The sequence below is a fragment of the Hemicordylus capensis genome, chromosome 3 (assembly GCF_027244095.1).
Source record: "Hemicordylus capensis ecotype Gifberg chromosome 3, rHemCap1.1.pri, whole genome shotgun sequence".
NCBI classification, from domain to species: domain Eukaryota; kingdom Metazoa; phylum Chordata; class Lepidosauria; order Squamata; family Cordylidae; genus Hemicordylus; species Hemicordylus capensis.
Window position 1 is genome coordinate 140,345,610 of NC_069659.1, and position 26,574 is coordinate 140,372,183.

At 41.5% G+C, this 26,574-nt stretch overlaps 1 protein-coding gene across 3 annotated transcripts in view; it reads right to left on the minus strand.

Moving 5' to 3' along the window:
• Window positions 1–271: 271 nt before the first annotated feature.
• Window positions 272–26,574, minus strand: part of TMCO3 (transmembrane and coiled-coil domains 3) — a 48,041-nt gene continuing 21,738 nt past the window's right edge. For all 3 annotated transcript variants that reach the window (XM_053308185.1, XM_053308184.1, XM_053308186.1), the window contains exons 6-13: window positions 26,022–26,114; window positions 23,884–24,070; window positions 21,131–21,248; window positions 17,801–17,996; window positions 13,569–13,719; window positions 7,761–7,840; window positions 4,692–4,841; window positions 272–1,279 (exon numbers count right to left, since the gene is read on the minus strand). In XM_053308185.1, coding sequence (XP_053164160.1) covers window positions 1,166–1,279; window positions 4,692–4,841; window positions 7,761–7,840; window positions 13,569–13,719; window positions 17,801–17,996; window positions 21,131–21,248; window positions 23,884–24,070; window positions 26,022–26,114 — 1,089 coding nt within the window. In that variant the 3' untranslated portion in view covers window positions 272–1,165. The remainder of the gene's footprint in view (window positions 1,280–4,691; window positions 4,842–7,760; window positions 7,841–13,568; window positions 13,720–17,800; window positions 17,997–21,130; window positions 21,249–23,883; window positions 24,071–26,021; window positions 26,115–26,574) is intronic.

Here is a 26,574-nt window from a genome sequence, read left to right on the forward strand (position 1 = left end):
AAAGCCCTTCAGTTGAAGTTAAATTTCTGTGCGAGTAAAAAGGTATTGGGTGGGTGGGAGGTGGGAGTCCCAAAAGCTCAGCAGAAAATCTTTTTTTACAGATTCAGGTTGCTGGTATTCATTTTAATAGCTTTCTGTACTTTGAAGAACAGGTTGCCTACTTGTTAATAGAAAAACTGAAGAGTAATTACATTAATCTGTAAATTTTACTAAAGTCCACTTGCACCTGAAAATGATGTAAGCATTGCTTAATCAAGCTGAGAAACCACTATGATTTTTAAAGGACATTTTTAATGTTAGATTTTTATTTTTTGGCAGTGTGGTAGTTGAACATTCTTTACATATTCATCTTTATTCTGTCAATTTAATGACACAGGGACATTCAAAATGTTTACTTAGTGTGTCACAGTTTTTCCTTCTTGCTAGATAGGTAGAGAGAGAAAACAAAAGGAATGCTCCAAAAATATTTTTAATTTTGTCTTATGTTTTGGTTTTTAAGAATTCGCTGATCAGCACAAAATGTTTTGATTACATATCCATACTGAGAAATAATTTCTGATCACAGCATAATTTTTAAATGGCAGAAAAATCGAAGTTACAAGAATTACAATGGGAACAGGTTTTATGAAACTGTGCTCCATCAGAGGAAGTTCCTTTTTGAACAGAAGAAGCTTCTGGTGACAAGAGCAGCAGTCTGGAGGCTGCCCATTGTATCAATTAGAGGAAATACCATTTTTGTTAAAAATATTAATTTTAAATATACTTTAGAGGGTGGCAGTTTTTGATTGAAAAAGTTACAGCATGGAACACACACTTTTTGGCTGATGTTAGGAAACTAACATTACAGAGTTCTTGAACAGTACCACAGGCACCATAGTGTTAATTAACTTCTCTGCAGTGATTGAAAATAATACTCAAAAAGGCACATCAGTCTATTAGATCTGTAGACTATTAAAAGCAAACTTTTGCATAACCCTTCACCACAAATGTTATTTCCATATCCTAATACCAGTATATCTATTGTGAAATATGTTGTATTTTGTTTCATAAAGTGAAATATGTAAGGCTCAGGAATAGAGGAAACAAAACTATTTCTGTTTTCCGCATAAGAAATGCAATGTGTATAAAGATGTTTCCTTCATGGAAGCTTCTGTACTAAACATCTTCATGAACTTAATCGTCTTTCAGGTCTTGGTACACATTTCATAATTGCAGCTTTCCAGAGTGCTGGTGCAAGCAACAGGCTTAGAGTCGTCACACTCAATATAAGGAGGTAGACCTGGAAGTTGGGAATCAAAATATTAATTTTAGTTCACCTCTCCTTTCCTTACAAATCAAGGACACATTAAGCATTTTTAACAGTTTAACTTAATGGATCTAGCGAAAGAGATATTCTTGTGTTGCAGGTAGACATGTTCAGTCTGAGGAATTATATTTGAAATACCATGATCCCAAAGGGTCTGACATTAATTTCAATATTTAGTTACTTGTAACAAATGCAATATTCATATATGGTAAACATATTGCACTTTACAGTATTCTCAGTCTGAAATTTAATTCACACAAAACTGCCTGGTACTAACTCAAACTGTTGTTCAGCACCATTGACAGAAGAATTATTTTAGTTTGCACTCTAGGGTCCTTCCAGCCTTGCTTTACATGTGAGCACCTGTTCTATCACCAGGCTGTTCTGTCCATAATTATGATGCCATATTTAAAGATTATCGTAAGCCAGCTTTTGAAAATCTTTGGGCTCTTGATGCCTTGCAGCACTTTGGCCATGGTATTTTCAAATGCATGCCTTCAATCATGATGGATGTAAACATTTATTTGTATTAAAATATTAAGTATTCAAACAGTAGCTACCATATCATACATAGAAGTACCACATGCAAAGAGACCATTCCTATCTACTTCTGATACAGTATCAGCTAACAGGCAAATGCAGTTTTCAAAATAGATACAGATCATAATTATGGGATATCACAGCAGTTCAAGAAGGATTGTGTTGGCAGTTGATTTTCATCACAGGATTCACTACTCAAGCAATTTGCATCATATGTATGGCATACTTGTTCAGATACCATCATATGTATGGCATACTTGCACACTTTAAACCAGTGATTCTCAAACTTGGGTCCTCAGGTGTTATTGGACTTCAACTCCCATAATCCCCAGCCTCAGTGGCCTTTGGTTGGGGATTATGGGAGTTGAAGTCCAATAACACCTGAGGACCCAAGTTTGAGAATCACTGCTTTAAACCAAATTCTATAATGACAGAGTCTTCATTAGAATGCAGCTGCCTAGCCTTATGCTGCCCAACTTACTTATTAGCCAGTTAGAGAAGCCACCATCTCTATTTGCCATAATTCACTGTACCATCAAAATAGATCAACCAAAAACTCTGTCATGGAACCAGTAGAGAGGTCAAAGGAGAATGAGAAATCTATCCAATCATTCTAATAGTATATTTGCTAGTACTGTAACATAACAAATCCTGTGGTACGCGGCACACCTCACGAGAGTTTTGACAACACTCGGCAGGAGAGAGAAAAGGCACGGAGGAGGAGGCTGAGGAGCGGGTGGAGGGGCAGCTGCTGCCAAGGAGGAGCAGGAGGGCCAAAGAAAGAGCAGTGCCACGGCTCCCTCAGCTCCAACCGCCAACCTCCGACACCTCACCGAGCCTCCTCATGAGGGAGACGGCCAAGCCGGGGCTTCCCATCCGGCCTGCATGAATGGCCCTTGATACTCTACCCCGCCCCGGCTTGGCCATCCTCCTCATGAGGAGACTTGGCAGGGCATCAGAGGCCAGTGGTTGGAGCTGAGGGAGTGAGCAGCGGTTGGGTGAGCTGAGAGACTTGAGGAGAGGGGGTGGCTGACACTGAGTAATAAAGCAAGGACTGTGGTGGGACTTTAAGCAATAAAGTCCTATCGTGCAGAAGTTTTGTGTAGGGCCAGCTGTCAGTGGAAAACCAGCTGGAGATAAAGTGCTAGCCATCTCCTCTTCTTCCACTTCCACCGTTCCTCTACTCAAGAGGCGCCATTCCCACCAGTGCGGAAGTGGTGGGTGATAGCAGCCCCTGCTGTCTCTGGGGCCCAGCATATCATGTAGGACTGTTGTGCCAGAGCCGCCACCAGCATACAAAGGTTTCCTAGTCCACTCTCTCCCTCACAAGGCAGTGCAGACAGGTGGGTCAGCTGCCACCCAGCCCCAGCACTGCCACTCTCTTGCCATTGCAGCCAGGAGATCCTAGTGCTGCGAATCATCTCCATGAGCTGCAGCCAGCATGGGCTTCAGGATCTCCCCCATGCACAAGGCGAAAGCCCACTGGCAGCACTGGCCATCAGGAGACTAAGAGGCTCTCTGCCTGTGTTGCCAGTGCAGGCTGGGGCTGCTACTCCATCACCTCCCCACCCAATGATCAGGTGGGTGGGGCTTGTAGAGGCCTGTCTGCCTCCGAAGTTCTGCAGCATAGCTGCAAGGGTGCAGAGAAGGAAGAAGGCAGAGTGCAGAGGCAGAGCAACCAGCACTGGCTACAGATACCAGAGTGTTGTGCATGCCCTCTGCCCTGCCTCCTTAGTCTGAGAAGCCTGTGCCTGCTTCATCCTCATTGGAAAGCATGGAAACTGTGTGAGTTATTCCCCACTTTTCTATATTTCTGGATTGGTATGGCATAGGGATTTGATATCAGGTACAGATGTAGGGCAGGGTGGGGTGACTCCATATATTTAATCTGAAACAGATTGGCCAGTCTATTGGTTTTTAATACAACTTTGAATTATTATTTTTTTCGCACTTCTGGAACTGAAGCATTCTGTCCCCCTCCCCAACCGGACCATCATGCCACCCCCATGTGGAGGAATCTGCCCTTTGCCTTCATAAAAAAAGGTAAAGTGTTCCACTTTCTTAGCCCAATCCATAATATGGCATAATATGGCAATCCATAATATATATATGGAGTTGTGAACTCAAGAATATTATGTGAAGCCATGGTGTGTGAGAGGAAGGGGAGGATGCTTATTTGGCAAGCAGAACACCTGTAAGACCACTAAATCCAGGATCCAAAATTATCTAGCTGCACCTCTGCCTCTACTGCAGTGTTCTTCACTGTCAGGCCGGGCCTGCATTTACCCTAAGTGTGGCATTCTGACTCATTGTTTAACAGGACTGTGTGAAACTTTGGCCAAAGCTGAATACTCTGCATAATCCCCCCTGGTATCATGCAGAGACAACCATAGCTTCACTTTGTTTCCCTTAAAGGAGCCCTCCAGTGCTGGGCAGAGTCCTCTTGAGCCCTTGTACCATCATGGAAAGCATGCACAGAGTTCTGGGAAGTATAGCCCTTTCCAGTGCTTTCTTCCTAAAGCTTTTAAGAGTGGGCTACACTCTCTCAAATGGCCTTCTCAGCACTTAGAAAAGCACAGTACTATGTGGAGCTCAGCATGGTGAGAAATGGCTTTCACATTGAAGGTTATTTACCCCAATGTCCCCTGCTTGAAAAATAGTGAAGATCACTCATCTACTGAAACTCACAGCCCCTCAAGCTACTTTTGGTTTAAACAAAAACCAGAGAAGGTTGCAAAACTGCATATATCTTTTCTCAGCATTACTTAATTTAACTATCAGTTTTATTATATACTTCAAAATGTAGAAAAATTCAAACTTCTCTTTATATGATGTCATAGCTCACCTCTCGAGAAATTATCCCTGCTCGGCGTGCTCTGCTTCCCAAAACAAAGGAGAACTCGCTAACTTGAGCTAAACCTGCTGATACAATCCATTTGATGTACTGGCTGCTCTTTGGAAGAATCATAGAAAGGACAAGTACTGCAAGAAAAAACTTTGCAAGACAAAATTATTTTAAAAAAATACAGTAAAGTAGTCAAGCAAATTAAATCTCTTTTTTTAAAAAAGCAGCACACTGGTGGAACACAGCATGGAGAGAAACTCTACACTATTCTCTCCAAATAGAAAAGGAAATGTAATAATGTGTTTATGGCATAAAATTTAATTTAATACATTTAAATCACAATGAATGGCCAACTACAGTTTTTCAGGGGGCTCATGGAACACAGTTGGGAGAATGGGGCAGGGACTTCAAAACACATGAGGTCTCACTTGCAATGCTGATTTAGAAAGAAGGGTAGCCTAACAAGAACGTATATAAGCCTGTGAAATAAGAAAAACTTACTTAACCCGTGAACAGCACAGAATCTGCACATAAGTACTGGATTGCTCTCCTCACCCCCTGCCACAGCCCCCTCACCTCAGATATCTCTCCACCCTCACCTGAGCCACACTCCTGCTCCTCCTCTTCCATACCGTTGCTTCCTCCTCACCCCTCTTGGTCACTCCTCCATCCCCTTACTCCACACCCCCTCACCTCTCTTGGTCTCAGCTGCAGTGTTGCTAGCACCTATTGGCCAAGCTGCAGCCCCCTATCCCCAGGGACCTCCTCACCCAAGCCCTGCTCCTCCCCACAGGAGCCGCAGTAGCAGTTGACCAGGCCCTTCCTCGCTGCTGCCACGGCCCCGCTGACAGGCCTGGGCCCGTCCCTTGCCTGCCTGCCTGCGCCACTGGCCTCAGTAGCCCCAAACAGCAGTAGTGATTGAATGGGCCCTTCCTTGCTGTTAGTAGGCGCCGCCATGGCCGCTCATTCCCCTCAAGCCACTGACAGGCTCAGGCCCATACCTTCCTTCTTTGTCTCTCCCACTCTCTTCTTTCTCTCTCTTCCTTCCTCAGTTAACAGATCTCGTTCATCTTGTTTCCTCATCTAATTCATACAGTGGCAGCTTCCTTCTGCTGAAGGGGCTATTTCCTCCCTCATGACCCCTCTCTTCGCAGACCCCTGCCATCTATCTATCTATCTATCTATCTATCTTTCATTCCTCTCCTCTACAATCAAGATCATCACAGGCTCCTCCTCCCTATCTGCATATTGAATTTCCACTGCCCAGTCACCACGGTGCTTCTGCTTGTGAACTCTTGTGAGAGCTGCTACGCACAGGATTAGCCATGGGTACACCTTAGAGAATTATATATACACTAGCTGATCCAGCACAGAACATCTGCACCCCAGTTCTCCTTGTCTCTCCTCCCCATCTTCATCCCCCCTTCCTTCATCCCCAGTCCGTTTTTCCTCCCCGGGTGCTGACGGGGGCGGTTCACCTCCTCAGCCAGTTTGGCCGGCACTTTCCCGCCCACCCGCCACCATTTTCTTTCCCCGTCCCTGTCGCTATCCAGGCAGCTGCTTACAAGATTAGCGACGGGTACACCTTGGAGAAATATATATAAACAAGACAGATAACCAGTTTGCTTGGGATTTGTAACACTTTCACCATCATTGACATTTCTGATCGTGTTAAAGATAGCTTGTCTTTGTATAAAGCAGGGTTGATTTGATTTAAACCACAATTTAAACTGCTGCACAGAAAGACTTGATTTTAATTATTTAAATCACTAAACAGGAAAATCATTTTCTAGTAAAAGTACATTCTTCTTGTCTAACATAACCTTAATACATATTGAGAGATACAGTAGATGTAGATTTCATTTTTAAGTCGTAGGTACACACTTATAATGCTGTTATATTTGGGCAACTAGGCCTTACATTCTTTGTTGCACTATTTGCATTTCGCACACATGCCTGTCTTACCCACAGAAACTTCATTAAAATATTCCCAAATGGCATCTCTTTTAAAGCCTGCTGCCATGCTAAGTGTTTACCTTCTACAATGGAGGATACACTTTCTTTCCAGTTTCTTTCAGGATTGCATGAATGTGTTCCGTTCACTTTTGTTTTTGCTTTTTATTCCCAGCGCTGCATCCCTTACATTTATAATAACTCCTCCTCACTCAGGTCTACTCCATCCTCCCAAATCCTCCATTTATTGACCACCTCTGTTATTGCACTTTGAGAAATGGCTGGGGAGGGGGTGGGGCTTGACTGTGCGCTACATGTACAACACCTTCAGAATAGGATTGATCAGGTCTGTTATCTCTCATCCCCATATACTGCTCTAAACATGTTTACAGAATTAAAAGTTATGATTAATACTCACAAAGATATCTTTGACCTAGGCTCTTTTTTATTAATTGTTTTTTTAAATTAAAATCCAGTTTAAATTTTAAAAATCTGATTTAAAATTGATTTTTTTAAATCAATCCTGGTATAAAGAAAAAATATAGAAAATATGTTTAACAAGTAAGGATAAGCAAATCTAGTGTTTCACACTATTAGTAGCAATACCATTAGTAGTATATTAAACACAATTACTTTATAATCCCTTTAGCTTGGATCGTATTTTCAGCATTCAGCATCATCAGAGCTTAGAATAGAGCCCTGTGGTCAGGTCCCAATTTAAAACAAAAACAGTTTGTGCCCTCAAGTGACCTGTATGAAGCAGCAGAATGTCAACATATAGAACTCATCTGTATGAAGTACAGAATGAATACACTTGTGTATGTAGTTATACACACACACGGGCTTCCGAGAGGAGGAGCAAACAGATAATTTCTGAAAGCCCAGAGCAAATGGGAGTAGTTATGTTTGGCCATATCTGCCAGCTGTAGACTGCAAATAAATCTTCAGTTAGGTTTGGGCTTGGTTGCTTTTCACTGAGGAATTGAATGCACAAGTGTACCCTCATATTTAATAACCTCAGTGTGGAACATCTTGATCATCAAATATAATATGTACACCATATTGATCTGTATTTAGTAACCAACTAGTTGTATTATAAAATATTAAAACCAATACCTTCATTATTACCACAGAAAGTGTAAGAAACAGCAAGACTGTGAGTTCATATATTACAAACGTAGGGAAGACATGAAGGCCTGTAAGACAAAAACCAAACAACTGTCTTACCTTCATTATATGTTTTTCTAGTAATTGTAAAACATTTAAGAACATAATTAAATCCCAACAGGCAACTTTCATATGGTTATATAAAATTCTGCCACATGATTTAAAAAAAAAATGTTCTGGATGGTTTTATTTTGAGCTACACTGGCTGCAAGTATGGGCAAAATACAAGGTGCTGGTTATAACCTATAAAGCCCTAAACAGCTTAGGCACAGGGTATTTAAGAGAACATCTTCTTTAATATGAGCTCCACTGCCAACTGAGATCATCAGGAGAGGTTCGTCTGCTGTTGCCACCAACTCATCTGGTGGCTAACAGGGATGAGCCTTCTCTGTTGCTGCCCTGAGGCTTTGGAACATGCTCCCTGCTGAAAAAAGAGCCTCCCCATCTCTTACAACTTTTTAAAAGGCAGCCAAGTCACATTTGTTCATCCAGGCTTTTAATCAGATACTGTTTAAATAGTTTTAACCAAAGGCGCTCTTACTCCTGGACTTTGGGGCTGAAGTCCGGGGCCTGCATAGCCCCTGGGGCCCCCCAAATCTTCTTTAATCTGTCCCAGGTGGTGTGGTCAGCCAGCCGAGCATGATGATGCTTGATTTTCGGGGGGGGGGGGCTCCAAAGGCCTTTAGGTCCAGGCTCAAAATTCCCTAAGTGCACCTCTAGTTTTAACATAGCTACAGAAATATGGCAGAAATATGCAGAGAACAGAGGAAGAATCAGTCAAAGTTCTAACCAAACTATGCCAGCAAATCTGGAGAATGACACAGTGACAAACAGATTGGAAGATCAGTCTACATACCCATACCAAAGAAAAGAGACTTAACAGATTATGCAAACCATCGCACAATATCCTTAATTTCACATGCTAGCAAAATAACGCTCAGGGTCATCCAAGGCAGATTAGAGCCCTACGTGGAAAGGGAAATGCCGGATGTTCAAGCTGGTTTCAAAAAAAGCTGAGGAACAATAGATATCATTGCTGATGCACACTGGATAACTGAGAAAGCCAAAGAATACCAGCAAGAAGTCAATATGTGCTTTATTGACTACAGAAAAGCCTTAGATTGTGTCGACCATGTCAAGTTGTGGAATGTCTTTAAGAAAATGGGCGTCCCAGAACATTTCTTTGTTCTTATGAGTAACTTACACACAGGACAGGAAGCCACAGTCCAGACGGAACATGGTGAAACAGACTGGTTCCAGATTGGCAAAGGAGTAAGACAAGCCTGCATACTTTCTCCTTATTTATTAAATGTATATGCTAAACATATACTGAGAGAAGCTGGATTGGAAGAAGATGAGCATGGCTTTAAAGCTGAAGGAAGAAACATCTTAAAGTTGGAGGAAAAAACATAACACCTGTGCTATGCTGATGACACCACTCTGATAGCGGAGATTGCAGATGATCTGCAAGCTCTAGTAATGAAAGTCAGGGAGCACAGAGCAAAACTGGGACTACAATTAAATGTAAAGAAGACTAAACTAATGACAACAGGTACAGCAACCAGCCTCAAATATGATAATGAAGACACTGAAGTGGTGGATAAGCTTGTGACCTTTAGGATAGGCCATCAACAGTAAAGGATCCAGCAGTCAAGAAATACACCACAGACTAGCACTTGATAGGGTTGCAATGAATGCCTTGGAAAGGATATTTAGATGCCGTGAGGTGTCTATACCTACAAAGATTAGAATAGTTCAGACAATGGTTTTTCCCGTGACACTCTCTGAATGCGAAAGCTGGACTTTGAAGAAGCAAGATAGAAAACGTATTGACGCTTTTGAACTTTGGTGCTAGGGAAGACTTTTGAGGATATCATAGACAGCCAGGAAAAACAAACAGATGGATCATAGAACAAATCAATCCAGAATTTTCACTCAAGGCACAAATGACCAGGTTCAAACTATCATACTTTAGACATATTATGCGAAAACCCAGTTCCCTTGAGAAGTCCATAATGCTGGGAAGAGGATGGCCAGCAGCAGGGTGGATGGACTTGATTATGACAGCAGTGAGTGCACCACTGAGAGACCTTAAAGTCCAAGTTAAAGACAGATCATCCTGGAGAGAATCTATGTGGTCGCTAAGAGTCAACACCGACTTAACATCAATCAATCAGTGTTTTAACCTTTTTATTTGTTATTTGTATTTGGTTTTGGAGGTTTTTTTTGTAAACCATCCAGAGACTTGCATTTTGGGCAGTATACAAATATGTTAAATAAAAATAAATTTTGCCCTACAATTAGAGATGAAAAGGCACTGCAAAAAAAAAAAAAAGGCAAGAGTTTGGGGAGGACATTCCCCCCCACCCACCCCAGGAGAGGCCTAAACTGGAAGAACAACTCTTATGCAATATTTCTTCTTCTAAAAAGCATTTCACTCATTATTTCAGAACAGCCTTTTAAAATAAACTGCATCCAGTGTTTGCATGCAAACATTTTCAGCCTGAAAGCGATCTGGAGGAGTAGTGAAAGTTATAGTATATTATGCCCCACCACCTTCCATTCGTCTTGTACATAGAACGTGTTTAAAGCTGAAGGAAGAACTGCTTATTTCACCAGTCTGCTGCTTTGCCACTGGCTTACTGGTAAAGTGATCCCAGCTGATTTTTTATGATGATTACTGTGATACTAGGTAGCTAATAAGGTTTGGCTACAGAAGTGTCAAGCCACCTAATGGCGCAGCAGGGAAATGACTCAACTAGCAAGCCAGAGGTTGCCGGTTTGAATCCCTGCTGGTATGTTTTCCAGACTATAGGGAACACCTATATCAGGCAACAGTGATATAGGAAGATGTTGAAAGGCACCATCTCATACTGCTTGGGAGATACTCATACTGCAGTGGTTAACCCCTCCTGTATTCTACCAAATACAACCACAGGGCTCTGCAGTCGCCAGGAGTCGACACCGACTTGATGGTACACTTTACCTTTACAGAAGTGTCATATAGCCAATTCAGAGAAAGGAAAGAATGTGTTAATCATCAATCTTTATTTCCTAAGCTTTTTCTCTAAAGGATGAGGGTTTATCATTAGTGATATGTTACTATGCTAATTAGTGCTTCCAGAATGCTGGTGTGCTACTTGAAGTATTGCGCTTTGCCAGCATGTCGGTCCATTGGTACTGCCCATGTTATGCTGTGCAACACATGGGTCACTGTTTCTAAGCTCAGAAAGCAAAACCTCTCGTGTTACTGCTGTGTTGATGGTTTCTATTTTCAGCTTTATTTTCTCTTGAATTTACAAGCTTCCAAAAACTCATATATACTCCAATATTTTAGGGTGCATTAGTGTGGAGCTCCATCTCTAATATTGGTAATGTGTTCACGTAAAAGTGAAAATAGATTAAAAGGTTTCAAAGTATATCAAGCAGTATAATTTCATGTGATAAATTATGCATAATACACGCCATATTTATGAAATACTGAATGAGCTTATCTGAACATTTTGCCATTAACTATTTTTCATATTTCTGCAAGACTGTACCTCAAAAGACATTTCCCCCAACCCATTATTTTTGTCTTAAGCTGACAATATTACACTCCTACACCAATTAAGGTTTATTCCTGTAGGTCAATGCACTGTGATAGCAGTGCTTAATTTTTTTTCTGTCTAGGCTTTTTTTCTTTCTTTCCAAATTTCAAATTCTAGATCCTAATTTTTATTTATTCATTTGATTTATATACCACCCCTCCAAAATTGCTCAGGGCAGTTAACAACAAATAAAAACAATTAAAATCAATTTAACAGTTAAAATCAAAACTAAATCAAACAATTAAAATCATTTAAACATTAAAAACATTAACAGTAAAATCATTTTAAACCAGCATTAAAAATTTAAACCATAAATCTAATTAAAAGCCTGGGTGAATAAATGTGTCTTCAGTGCCTTTTAAAAAGTTGCCAGATACTTTTAGTCAATTTTCTACTGGCTTTAATAAAAACTCTATAAACTGAACATGGCAGTACATAGTCTGGCATATCTTTATTAACCATTTCTGACTACCTAAATATCTGCCACCTCTAAGCTATCCATTTTAGCTCACTAGGACTTTTTAGCTTCAAAAACAGCAACAGGAAATCTTCCTGTTGAAGAAAGCTGTGTTAACTGAGAAAGGCATTCATGAGACCAAGTTCTGTTCAAAAAAATGTCTTGGGGGCATGATAGCATAAGTAGATAATGATATCCAGAAGCACCACCGCCTACCATATTGGAACAAACTAGGCATTGATTATCTAGCTCTACCTCCTTTATTTATTTAATTATAATACAAAGGTTTGCCTCTATTAACATCTTGCTGTTTTAAGGAGTACTGATAATATTGATTCTCTCTGGAATTTTGCATGCTTCTTTCATGTCTGAAAGACATTAGCATCTAAATTAGACCGCTGTAATTCCTAAATGATTTCTACCAAATCATCCCCAAAACTCACAAGATCATACTAAACCAAGATAGCTTCCCCACATGAAAACTATACTCCAAGCATTATGCCCTTTCACTGATTTGCATGGTTTAAGTCTAAACAGAGCAAATCCTATTTTTGTAAACATTTTAATACAGTATGCTTAAAATTTTATACTATGTGTAAATTAAAATCTGAACACTTATTCAAAAATTTGTACTTTTGTTCATCTATATTGCATCATTAACATTATAATAGTTGAAATGACATTTACATCCAGGTTAGAAACGTGTTCACTTGGAATTTAAGTCCTATGGTTTAACAGGTACTTGTTTCCAAGTAATTATGCATTTTTAGACAACACTAGGAACTCGCTTTTAGAGCTCGCTTTTATTGTGAGCCGCCCAGAGATGTAATTTTGGGGCAGGATATAAATATGTCAAATAAATAAATAAGAGTCTGCAACAACAACAAAAACTGGCTAGTTAGTTTGTCAATATGAAACAGCCTCCGTTCACTTTGCTCCCTCCCTTCAGACTTGGCTTCTGGAGACCATGCTCCCTTTGCCCAGTGTCTCTGGAACCACTCCCAAGTCCCAAACACAAAGCTATTCCTCCCACAAAGCTATTCCTGCCTAGCAAAGTTGACAAGTGCAGATGACAAAAGACTGAGGAGATGAGGAGAGGCACAGCCCCAATAGGGACTGGGGGGCAGGGTACCTGCCAAAATCAAGGGAAAGAAGACTGGAAAGTTCCCAATGTGGTCTCTGTGCATGCATAAAGCCCAGAGGTGTAGAAGACAGAGACCACATCGAAGAACCTATATGATATTTTACTCCCAATCAAGCTTACAATTTCCTCTTCTTTCAGATAATTTATACTGAACATCCCGTCTGAGATCCAAAGAACTTAGGCTCATACAGAAACTGTGAACTTGCTGACTTTTTAAAAAATATATATATAGCTGCTCCTCATGCCAAGCTGTGTTTGCAAGTCCTTTTAGTTTCAAAAGCAGCTTGTCATACTTCATGGTGGTGGTTGATCAAGAAAAATTAGTATAATAGCCCTTTGGGCTCAAGGATTTTACAGTTCTTTTAATCTTGGCCCGAGAGCTTTGTCTCCTGAGTAGTTAGAACATTTGTTACCATTTTGTGCCACCACACCATCGCAACTAGGTTGTACCAACAGACTTCACCCCTAAGTGCAATACTATTTAGGTTCCTCCTAGTTCTTATAAAATATGCATTCTTCTCCCTGGTAAAATTAAACATCATTTGTAGGTGTATGTAACAAGTTACCTATGGATGCAAAGAATATGATAGCAAGGAAGTCACGGATTGGTTCAATACAGGACATAATCTCTTCTGTGACCATGTGACCCTGAGAAGAAATAAGTGCTCCTGCTAGAAAACATCCCAGCTCCATTGAAATATCTAACAACTCTGTGATCTGTTGGGGAAAGAAGATAGTTATTTACTGTCATAACCAACCTTGTATGGAAATAAAAGATTACATCTAAATCTTACAGAGATATTCCCCAAATCCTAAACACACATACATGATAGTATGTCCTATTGAAATTCAACCTTAGTCACTTCAGGTTGAGTATCCCTTATCCGGACATCCGATATCCGGAATGCTCCAAATTCCAGACACCACTCACTCGCTCGCAGATTCCCAATTTTGCTGCTTTTAAACATGTAGTAAAAACTTACTTAGGCGAGTGGGGGTTGCGGGCATGCAGGTCTCTCAGTTGTTGGTGGCTGGCGAGAGGTAGCTGGGAAAAGCGGAAACAGAGGAGCGCTTCCCCACCTTCTCCACAATAGGCTTGTGGCCTTTGCTGCTCCCCGGACGCCGCCAAACAGACGATTGGCAGCATCCACGTGCTCCCGAGGCCTCCCTCTGGTGAGGGGGAAAAAGGCACCGGTGAACACCGGCTCTGCAGTGGTGTTGCAGGCAGCCCAGAGTGGGCCCACAGGGAAGATAGCCGAGTCCCCATCCGCACTTGTATGTGAAGCACTCTGGCGGGGGGGGTCTTGCCATGCAAATAAAAGGGCCGTAATGGAGGCAGGTAGGAACAAGGAAGCAGGGTGGAGAAGAGGGACTTAAGAGAGAGAAAATAAAAAATAAAATACAGTAACCTTTTGTGTTTAGACTTGGATCCCATGCCCAAGATATCTCATTATGCAAATATTCCAAAATCTGGAAAAGTCTGAAATCTGGAACACTTCTGGTCCCAAGCAGTCCAGATAAGGGATACTCAACCTGTACAGCACACCAGGTTCTCTCACTAAAAAAACACAAGGGAATTATTTCCCCCAAAATGGGCTTAGGACAGCAGTGATGCAAAACTCAGGTTACAAAGTATCTATACATATACAATGTATCTGTTAGATATTATCTAAATGTCATCATGAATTTTGAAAACTATACTAACTATGCTCTCCCTACCACTACTGTGTCCAGTAAAAATGCCTTAATACCAACATGATTGCTTTTAGAAAGGTGTTTTACAATACACAGGGGTAGCTGTGTTACCTCTTGGCAGGGAAAATTATCCAGAGTCCTGTGGCACATTAAATACAAATTTATTTTGGCATAAACTTTCATGAACCAGAATGCACTTTGTCAGATGTATAATATGGCCACCTAAGTGCCTATATATCCTGGAGTGCAAAGACCAGAAATAAATATTGGGTTGGTGTTGCTTCAGCAACACCACCCCCTCTTGGAATTTAGTCTCCAGCTTAGCTCTAGCAAACTGCCACATGTATCCAACTCATGCTTGGAGGGTCAGTCTCTATTTCAAGCAAGTGAGACTCTCATAGGCAGAAGTACTATGTATGGGTTGAGCCTGGGAAAGGTGGGGATTACATTCAGAGGTCTTGGATTTTTTAGGCTAAATTGACGGCCAGGCAAATAATGGTCCCACAGTAATAGAGCATTCCAACCAACAATTACCTCACTCTAATGCAGGGCTGCACAACTCAAATGCTCTAATGGGCTGGAATCAACCATGACTTGGTGTACAGGGGCCAAGATCAATTTTCAGTGAATGATTCATTAATATTTTCAAGAAACCCCTTTGGGATTGTTTTAAATGAAAGGCGGTATATAAATTTAACAATAAAATAAATAAATAAATAATCCATTTTAATGTAAAGCAATTATTAGTTACTCGTGGAGCTTCCTCCCCGTCAAGTTTTAACCAAGCATAGGAGCCAGAAAATAGGCCCTGCCCTTGCTCAGTCAGTTGGGCACCTGGAGAGCATTCCAGCCCTAAACAAATGCCAAGTCCTCTTCTCTGCCTGAATCGCTGTTGCTTTCAGGTTGACCGCCATGGGACAAGGCAGCATTTTGCACCTTGCCTCAGGCACAAAAACACATTAGAACACCTCTGTGGCCAGCAAAAAAAGAGACCCTGCAGGCTGGATCCAGCCCTTGGGCCTTATGTTGTGCAGGCCTGCTCAAATGTAGTCAGAGCAACTCCTGGCCACTGATTGAAGGGACATATCTAAAGCCCTGCCACATTTATTCTTCTGGATAGTGTTGACTCACTCACTCAACTCCCAAGACCCACAAAAATACTAACATGCCTGCCATCCTGTCTTTTGCGCCCTGGAAATCCCCCACTCAGGACACCCCTTGCTTCTCCACCTCCCAATTCTTATAACTGGGCAAACGTCCAGTGCATCATGTGCTTCCCAATGTGAGATTGCTGGTAGACACTGCCCAATACTGCCCTGGGATCTCCCAGCCAAGTATCTTGCTTTTGTGCTCACTCCTGAACCCAGCTTGTCACAATGTGCACAAGGCCTATTTGGACCTCTTTGTCAGCCTGGTACCCAGAGGCACTGAGCCAGCATAGCATAGTGGCTAGAGTGTTGGACTAGGACCGGGAAGACCCGAGTTCGAATTCCCATTCAGCCATAAAACTCACTGGGTGACTCTGGGCCAGTCATATACCTCTCAGCCTAACTGACCTCACAGGGTTGTTGTAAGAATAAAAATAACCATGTACACCATGCTGAGCCTCCTGGAAGAAGAGCAGGATAAATGTAAAATAAATAAATAATTTTTTTAACAAAAAATCCTGCTGATTAAGATGCTAGCCCAGCTGCCTTGGTCACTTTCCTTCTTCCCTGCAGTAAAGGCATTATTATGGTCTGGAACATGGATATTAAGCAGAGATTCAATTCTCCGGTATTGCTCTCAGCAGATCAGGAGAGGAATAAAATCATTCCTTTTTCTCTTCTCCCTTCCTTCCTCCTTGCTAGCTTGCTTCCCCCCACCCCACCCCGCAAGCACAAGCAACCTAACTACATCATCCCCACTTCTCCCTCCTTACTCTCAAAATAGCCGTCAGTCCCACTACTGCAACCAATACTCATTACCCAGTTACACTATCCATCTTGCGATGCTTATTCATCACCCATGGTTTCTAGCGGAGAGTGGGTCACACCCATGCTGATCAGAGCTATTTAACTGTGGTTTGGCACAGCTACTAGTCTGTTTTGCCTTTCTTGGACTTTTGGCCTCACTTTGAACAAGTATTTTCTTTTCTGTCTGTACACAGGGTAAGATACACCTACCTTCTTATGCAGACACGTCATGTAACTAACCAACCAAAAGGTTCTGGCTCACAAAAGCTTATGCCATAAATGTTACTCTTTTTAAATTCCACATTAATATATATTCCAATATGTATTTTTGCAGAATAAGACACATACTTCTCTCCCTCCCTCCCTCCCTCCCATCCCATCCCACGGATGGAAGCATCTTGCAAAGCACATACTAGTGGTACATGGTTCTACACTGCACTTCTGTACATGCTGATATGGATTACCAAGCCACAATCTTAAGTGCTACAATGTTTGTAGTTAATAACTCATGAAATTTCATAAGTCTCAATATCCATAGCAACAAAACCAAGCTGATGGAGAATTGCTGTCAAGTTCCCCTCTACTGACAGAGCAAATTGCAACATACAAAAGCACCAAGCCACACCAAGCAATCACTGAAAATTGGCAGCAGATGCTTGTTCTTTCGCTAAGAGCACTGGCCCGCCTTCTTTTGCTCTAGGCCTAAACCTTTGCACTAAAATGAATGGGCAAGGAGTGCTCAAGCAATGATGTCTAAAAATACCAGTTAAATTGCTACAACTCTGATTAAACAACTAAGTTGCGGACATAAGTTTGGGTTAGGAAGAATGCTCAAACATCTTTTTAAAAATAAATAAATAAATAAATAAAGGAGCCCATTTTCTGATTTTAACCTAAGAATACCAGGTTCAGTTTCTGATGGTTAACATTAAAATTTACATTTAAAGAATGTTAATATTCAATAAATTAAGACAGATTAATGTCATAAACTGCCAAATAAGAAAGCCTAATAATTTATTTTCACTTCTAAAACAGTTTGTGACTGAACTCTATGCTTTTCCTTGCAATAATTAGTTTGCAATTTTTCAAAGATAAATTATTACTAAATCATGTGTATGTTAACAAGTATAAGTATTTTGAAAGATTACCATTAACATAAGAAACATAAAAGCAGATATTCCTAGAACTAGGATTTCTTTATTTCCTTTGCTTTCCGTATGCAACTTGCGGTAGTATGGTCCTATAAGATAAGTCTTTAAAACAAGACATATAAGCAAGACAGCAGCCAGAGAAAAAAGGATCTGTCCAATCAGCGCCAGTATTCTCAGTATTTCCTTGATAATGCTAGAAAAGGGAAAGAAGTCAGTTTTAGCTTATTTATTCTAAACATTTCCTCTTCACATTCTAATTTTTCCTTATTAAAAAGAGAAATGTGCATAGATCATATTTTTCACTTATACACAGTTTTCTGCTGAAAGATCATCACTAACATTTGACCTATAAAGTCAGAGGCTAATCTATTTCAAGTAATAGTTGGGGCTCAACTATTTTATAAAAATGAATGGTGCTACTGAAGTTGTGGCAATGAGCTACTTCAAAAGAAGTTAAAAATCTGTTCTAGTAGGATGGAAATTTGAATCACAATGGGCTGAATTCAGCAGCACCTTCCTTCGGCTCATGCAAGTTGGGGTGGGCAATTTCTGCCAACATTCCCTTCATCTGCCCTGTCCCCGCCCCGCCCGCCCCCCCACCCCCAATGCTATATCCAACAAATAGCAGAGCATCCTCTGACCCTCAAGATTGGCCTTGGGTGACACTGGGGCTGCTTCACAAAAGAAACAAGAAAACTTAATTCTGCATGGAACACCATTCGTGGTTCTCTCCCAATATAAAGTTTATTTGGATATAAAATGTGAGGTGTAACGATATTATACCAGCTATAATGCAGTGAGATGCCCTATGCATGTATAAGTTACAGGAAGCACCAGTGTCTTGAAACTCCTTTTCAACAGAAAAAGGCAATCAGGGGAGTTTAAAGAGCCATTTGGAGAAGGGCTGGGGCTGATGAAGCGGAAATGGACTCGAAACCCCATGCACACTTAAGGCTCTGACTTGAGCTCATCTCGCAAATGCAGCCACCAAAAGCAGCAAGCATCTACCATCAGGGTCAATAGCAAATTAATTACTGTAATATTCTAGTTATAATAAATCCTCATGTACTGTACACTTTACAAGAAAATGGAGGTAAATTATTTTTTCCTCACACAAACACACCAAATTTGGAATTTTCTCTTCTTACATTCTTTGCCTCTCAACCAGGGGCAGAGCTGTAACAGGATGCATGGGTCTCAAGAACCTGTGCTGCCATGCCTCCAGGGCCACACTGCTAATTTCTGGGGCTGCCCTCACTCGTCCCTTCTCCTCTGCACAGTGCACACTGTGCCGTTCACCTCACTGCAACAGGCACCCAGCAGCCCTCCTGCAGCAGCACTATGGGAGGACCTGCCCATGAGAACACGGGCCACCACTGCCCTCCCCTGCTCATGCCAGGCAGATATACAAGTGTGGCATTTTCGTCCTCGGTGCATCCCCTCTCACTCTTTCTTGCCAAGCTAATGGCAGCTTCTGCCCACCTTCCTGTCCCTTATTGCACCTGCATTTGAACATACCATGTACTGTAGAATTTTAAGAACAATGCAGCAAACTACCATATATTTACAGTACTTTTGAGAACATAGAATGGTGGTTCTACTGTATCTGCCACCCGTCCCCATAGAAAACCTATTCATATGTCCAATCATTCAGAACCTGATCTGAGTCTATTGGTTAAGGGAGAGGAGAGGGCAGGAGCCAGAGCAAAAGAAGTTGCCATCAGCTTGGTAGAAAGAGGTGAAGGGAGATCCAATGAGAAGTTCCTCATCTAAGACTCCTAAGGAAACTTAGCAGTCATGGGATAAGGGGACAAGTACATGTGTGGATTGCTAACTGGTTGAAGAACAAGAAACAGAAGGTAGGTATAAATGGAGAGTTTTCACAATGGAGGGAAGTAAGAAGTGGGGGCCCCCAGGGATCTGTACTGGGACTAGTGCTTTTTAATTTATTCATAAATGATCTTAAGCAGGGGTAAGCAGCGAGGTGGCCAGATTTGCAGATGATACCAAACTCTTTCGGGTAGTGAAATCCAAAATGGATTGTGAGGAGCTCCAAAAGGATCTCTCCAAACTGGGTGAGTGGGCGACAAAGTGGCAAATGCAGTTCATTGTTGGCAAGTGTAAAGTGATGCACATTAGGACAAAAAACCCCAACTTCAAGTATATGCTGATGGGATCTGAGCAGTCGGTGACTGACCATGAGAGGGCTCTTGGGGTCATGGTGGACAGCTCGTTGAAAATGTGTACTCAATGTGCGGCAGCTGTGAAAACAGCCAATTCCATGCTAGAGATCATTAGGAAGGGGATTGAAAATAAAACTGCTAATATTATAATGCCTGTAAACAAAACTATGGTGCGGCCACACCTGGAGTACTACATACAATTCTGGTCTCCACATCTAAAAAAGGACATTGTAGAACTGGAAGAGGTGCAGAGGAGGGCAACCAAGATGATCAGGGGCCTAGAGCACCTTTCTTATGAGGCAAGGCTACAACACCTGGGGCTTTTTAGTTTAGAGAAAAGACGACTGCGGGGAGACATGATAGAGGTCTATACAATCATGCATGGTGTGGAGAAAGTGGGCAGAGAGAAATTCTTCTCCCTCTCCCATAACACTAGAACCAGGGGTCATCCCATGAAATTGATTGACAGGAAATCTAGGATCAACTAACAGAAGTACTTTTTCACACAACACATAATCAACTTGTGGAATTCTCTGCCACAAGATGTAGTGACAGCCAACAACCTGGATTGCTTTAAGAGGGGTTTGGATAACCTCATGGAGAGGTCTATAATCGGCTACTAGTTGGAGGGCTAAAGGCCACCTCCAGCCTCAAAGGCAGGATTCCTCCGAGTATCAGTTGCAGGGGAGTAACAGCAGGAGAGAGGTCATGCCTTCAACTCCGGCCTGGGCTTCCAGCAGCATCTGGTGGGCCACTGTGCAAAACAGGATGCTGGACTAGATGGGGCTTGGGCCTAATCCAGCAGGGCTGTTATGTTCTAAGCAAGATATCACATGCACTCCTTCACCTGGCATGCGTGGCTGAGGAGTAAAGAAAGAAATTAGTATTGCCCCTTTTTGCCCTCTAATTTATATCTTCATGTATTATATGCATCATGGACTGAGGCTGTTATTAAAGTGGGAGGAAGCGTATTATAATTAGAAAAATTACAGGTAGTTGTTAACACACTTAATTGCAAGCCCATCTGGACAACTGAAAAGGTACTTTACATGAAATATACCATTTCTGCTCTCCTAAGATCACTGGAGGAAGGACAGGATAAAAAGTATTAATAATAATAAAAGACAAAGATGGACTTTGTTACCTGGAGTGTGTGCCAACTCCAGCTTGAATAAGAGTTGGCATGATAGCTATAAACAAGCCAAGCTGTACATCCTGCATCACCAACATTGCAAGCAGAACACTGCTGTAATCGATTTCACCTGTTGTGACAGAAGGTTCACATTCAGTAAGTACCTCAATGCAGAAACTAAATTACTAGTTTCCATTCTGTTGATAACGATTTGCTACCTACTGAAGGCTAAACAAAATTTTCAAGATTGGCTACTGCAGCCATTCATCTATTATATAATTATAATAGTGTTACAACCATTTGAAGAAAGCTTTTGTAGATTAATTATTAACTGCTAAATTCAAGTCATCATGTATTTTATTACGTAATTTCTCATACCTGAAATTGCCACACAGGTACAGTTAGTATACCTGAAAGTGTATGTAAAATTCTTAACCCTATTAATAAACCTGTTGCTTGAGTAAAAGTATGAATTTCAGAGAGTTAGATTCAAACCAGTGCAATAGGCCAAGCATAAGGAAATTCTTCACTCACCTCTCCACTGCAGACCCCTCCCTGCTCTGAAAAGCAGCTCTTGAAGTTCAAGAAACTTTTGAGAATAGCATAGGATGTGGTATGAGATGGGGACTGAAGGGACATTTCTGGAAACCAGGTAGAAGCATCTTCCGCAAACAGTTCTCTACTTTTGGAAGGTTGCAAATTTAGTTTCTGGAAATCCACCCTCCCCTTTGCCTGCAGCCCTCCATGCTGCATCCCACACCTTTCCAAAGGTCCCCTGACCTCAGGAGTGGCTTTTCAGGGTAGAGCTGGGAAGCTTCTGTGCGGAGAACTCACACCATTGTGCAAATGCCAGAAACGCCATTTCTGAGTGACAGACGATAGGTCATTTTTTACTCCCAAAATATAAACCTGGTTTCAAGATATCATTCCCAAAAGATGCTTTTCACTCACTCTCTTTTAAGAAATGGGTGTACACACCTGAATCTTTAACATATAAGACAGCAAAGTTTATGCCTACATTGTACTCTTACACTTTCATCAAGAGTCCCACCTGCAGGTTTACTTCTAAAGGTTTGTTGAATTGGTGCCCCCGCCCCAGGACAAATTCAGTCAGCTGAGAGTGCTCTCTAGCTTTTTCTTTATTCTTGTTCTCTATGCTTCGTGAAAAAGCTTGGAGTGACAGAAGGGTCCTCCACTTTCACACTCACACTCCATGATCAGTGTTCCCTCTAACAGGGAATCTCAGGTGTTGTTGACGACAATTCCCAGAATCCCCAAGCAAAAAATGTTATAGCTGGGGATTCTGGGAGTTGTAGCCAACAACATCTGGGAATCCCTGTTAGAGGGAACACTGTCCCTGATCCCTTCATTGTTCTGTAACAAGGAAGGTGGGAATCCTTCTCTTGATCATCTGCACTTTTCTCTTACTCATATCCTTCTCTCACCACTACAGGTGGCCCTCGTTATTCACAGGGGTTCCATTCAGCCTACAACTGCATAATGAAGCAGTGAATAATGAGAACTTGAGTTGATAAAAATTGGGGGTTGTTTCTTGAACCCCCCAAAAGGTCTAAAAAAGCAGAAACAAAAGGAATAAAACGTAGCACCTTGCTCTCTGGGCCTCCAGCTCTCCAGAAAGGCCCCGCAAACCCACAAAACCTCCAAATGAGATTTTTTTCAAAAATTCTTGGTGGGTTTTTTTGTTTGTTTTTTAAGAGCCACAAAAAATGGTGGTCAGAAATGACACTGGAAGTCATTTCTTGCCACCCAGGAACAATGGATAGGCGGATTTTGCCTGTTTTCTTAACCACGGATAACGAGGTCAAGTCTATATTGCCCGACTGCAGAAACACAGAACCACGGGTGCTGGGACTGCAGATAATGAGGCAACAACCACAAACAATGAACTACTCAGTCATTTATGGCAGCAGTGGGGCAACGAGAAGAGAAAGCATGAGGGTTCAAATTGCTTGCAAGCCACTGCGGGGAGAATAGACTCCTCCCTCCTCCATTTAAAAGAGCTCATTTGCAAAAGTAGTTAATAACCAAGGCCTAGAATAATATACTACTATACTAAATATCTTGAAGCAACTTAAGACATAGGCATGAGCATCTAAATCTAAAGCACACAGAAGACCAGAAAGACCACTACAATGTAGCTGTTCGCAGTCCTTTTAATGAAAGTGGCAATGGATCATTTATTTCCTTACATGACAGCAATCGCAGCTCCTGCTCATACTTGCAAAAGATGTGTGCAGTTCAGAAGCAGTTCTCCAACTACCCTATTTTATTATTATTATTATTATTAGTAGTAGTAGTAGTAGTAGTAGTATTTAAATTTATATCCTGCTCTTCCTTTGAGGAGCCCAGAATACTAGTGAACAAAGTCTGTCAAATGTTGTAAACTGAAGAGCCAAAACCAATGAATCTCCAAAATAATGATGTGGATAGAGTAGATCTCAGACTGAGTCAGAGAGATCTGTGGCCAGGGATCAATCAAGAATTTTATTTTCAGGCGTTCCGTTGGCAAATTGGGCTCAAAGTACTAAATTCTGTAACATTCTTGGCTGAAGTGTTTTAGCCACACTAATTCCTGTTCAAAACATGTGGCCTGTAATTAGTTGCTAGTAAGCAGTACCTTTTTACAACCATCAGAACCTCACTTATTCACTTTAGGTAAGTTATTCTTATTCATATGTGTGGACTCTGTTTTCAGTAATTGTTGATATCGGGGCATTCTAATCCAAAAGTTAAGATGCACCTACCTTCTTTATCTCCACGAGCACTCCCTGCAACAAATCTGGATACCAATGGTGTGCTTGATAATGATAAACAAGTAGCAATGAACACACTCTGTGTTGCTCTAATTTGTAAGAAGTGTCCCCACAGTAAGCCAAATGCAATCATCAGGAGTGTCATGTAACAGGGTCCTTGCAAGGATATCTTCCATACCTTTAAAAATAATATTTATTTACACTGGCATAATACAATTTCAAAATTATTCTTGTTATATTATGATTTTCAATTCAATGCAGAAGTTTAATGCAGTTAGAGTTTTCAGAATACAGAGACATCAATAATTCTTTAGACAACCTAAACTGCTTTTCAATGTTAAGAGTTTCTAGACTTCAGACATATCAAAATATATGAATTCTAAGAAACTTTGGTGGCTGGCCAGTAAAGGCAGGAGGGGCTGCCTCCATCCCCCAACAAACTATCCAAAAAATATTCGCCTTACCAACAGCCAGGCAAACCTCCAGAGCAGGGAGCTTCCTCCATCCCCTCCTCCCCTGCCTGTAACTTCCTCTTTTGGTCTGTCTTGCTGGAACAGCGGGTACTCAAGACGATCCAGCCAGTCTGATTTCTAGGGGGCTCTTCCTGGCACTGCCCCCAGGAAGAACTAAAATAATGGGTACAAAATACACTTCCTGATCGCTTCAGAAGGTATATTTTTAAAACTTTCCCCCTTCTTCCTGGGGGCAGTGCCAGAAGGAGCCCCTTAGAAATCAAACTGGATGGAGCATCTTGAGTAGCAGGTGTTCTAGCTAGTAAGACCAAAAGAGGAAGTTAAAGGCAGGGAAGGAGGGGGATGGAGGAAGCTTCCTGCTCTGGAAGCTTGCCTGGCTGCAGGTAAATGTGATCTTCTAATTGATGGAAGGGGGAATGCAATCCCTGCTTTCTCCCTTCTGTCCCTCTTTCTGGCTTTTGCTTCCCCCCCCCCCGCATTTTGCCTTCTTCCCTCACTCTTACTTTTCTGCCTTTTGCCCCTTATTTTCTGCCCTCCCCTTTTCCTTCATGCTGGCAGGCTTGGGTAAATACCCAAGCCCGCTCGCATGGAGGAAAAGGGGAGGGAGAGGCTCCTGCCACAGTGACTGGGTTCTCCCCTGTCCCCCTTTCCCAATGCCCACAGCAACTACTGCTAAGATACCCTCTATTTATTTATTTTTAAAACTGAAGGTTTGTATTACATAACTAATACAAACCTGGTTCTTGAGGTTATTTAAAGTTAACTGAAAATGAACTAGATGCCTTTTACTAGGCCTCTGCACTTCAGTAAAATCGAAATTCCAATGTCTGAATTCCTTGCCCCCACCACCAGGAGGCAGTAGAAAATGGGGCAAGTGCCCCAGGTAGCATCCTGGTGGTGGTGCGGGGGCTTTAATTCGCCGCACAGCACTGGCATGGGGTGGCTGGGCAGTGCAGAGTTCCTCAGGAGTTTGGGCAGGGGGTGGGAGCATGGAACTGCTCCCTGAGAAGTGCACATGCTGCTGGAAAAAGACGCGGGTTTCTGGGGATTGGAATCCCACACAGGACTTAACCTAGTGACATTTCTGTGAGAGTAAGTGGTAGCCTACAATTAAAGCTTATTTAGCTTTCAAAAACAAAGAAAAAGAAAATAAATTTGGTTGTCTAAAGAATTCTTAGGCCTAGTTCTCACTGGCAGCAAACATGTAGCTCTACCACAATCAAGACTCTTTATGATGGAATGCTCTTCCATCATAAGATCCCTCTATATAGAAAATTAGATGCCAGAGAAAATATTTCTAGCCTAGCATTCTCCCTGACATGGTAGTTTCTGGTGTGCAGAGAATTATTTTGCATAGGGGAGCATCTGAACCTCCACTCAATCTTTGAAATTGTATAGCTAACGCACACATTTTCTACTTGAATGAGAACCAGATCTTGAGATTTATATATTCTAAAGGAACACCTATCCCCCCCACCCACAAAAGGGAAAAAATTTCAAATTTTTCTCTTTATTCTCTGACCACTTATTTTAAATTCTGATCTAGCAACGTTTAAATAATAAATTGGACAAGTTTGAAAACATCCAAAATGTCGTTTTACTCTTCAGACAGTACATTACAAATAATGCTGAGGTACATAAAAATTATTGGAATACCTTTCTTAACCTTTCAGGTGAAAACTCCAGGCCAACCAGAAACAGGGTGAAAAATACACCAAATTCTCCCAATGTCTCTACCTGTACAATTGACTGAAAAACACAAATTTATTCAGTGTGCTACAGTCTTCTTATAGATGCTGTATTTTCTTATCGTTTCATAGGACAGTCGACTATATTAATTTCTACAAATCCAAGAGCCCAATAATTGTGTGTGTCATTGTTTACATCCAGCTACTACAGCTTTAACAACAGAACAAATCTAGAGATACCTGAAGACTCATAAAAGCACATGTAGGCCAAATCAGCACAATGCTCGTGCCTCTATATAAGAAAGGGGTGAGGTCACAGTCAGGATAAGGATGAAAACTGCTACCAACAGGGGAGATAGTTAAAAAAGAAAATGAAACACCACATCTTGGACTTGAGATTAAAGGAGAAAAGCACATACAGTACAAGGAAATGTAGTTGCTAGGCAGGAGGTTACAGAAAGGTCATTACAAAACATTAAAAGCAATAACCCAGGATGTGCAGTGTGCAAGCAGAGACTGTG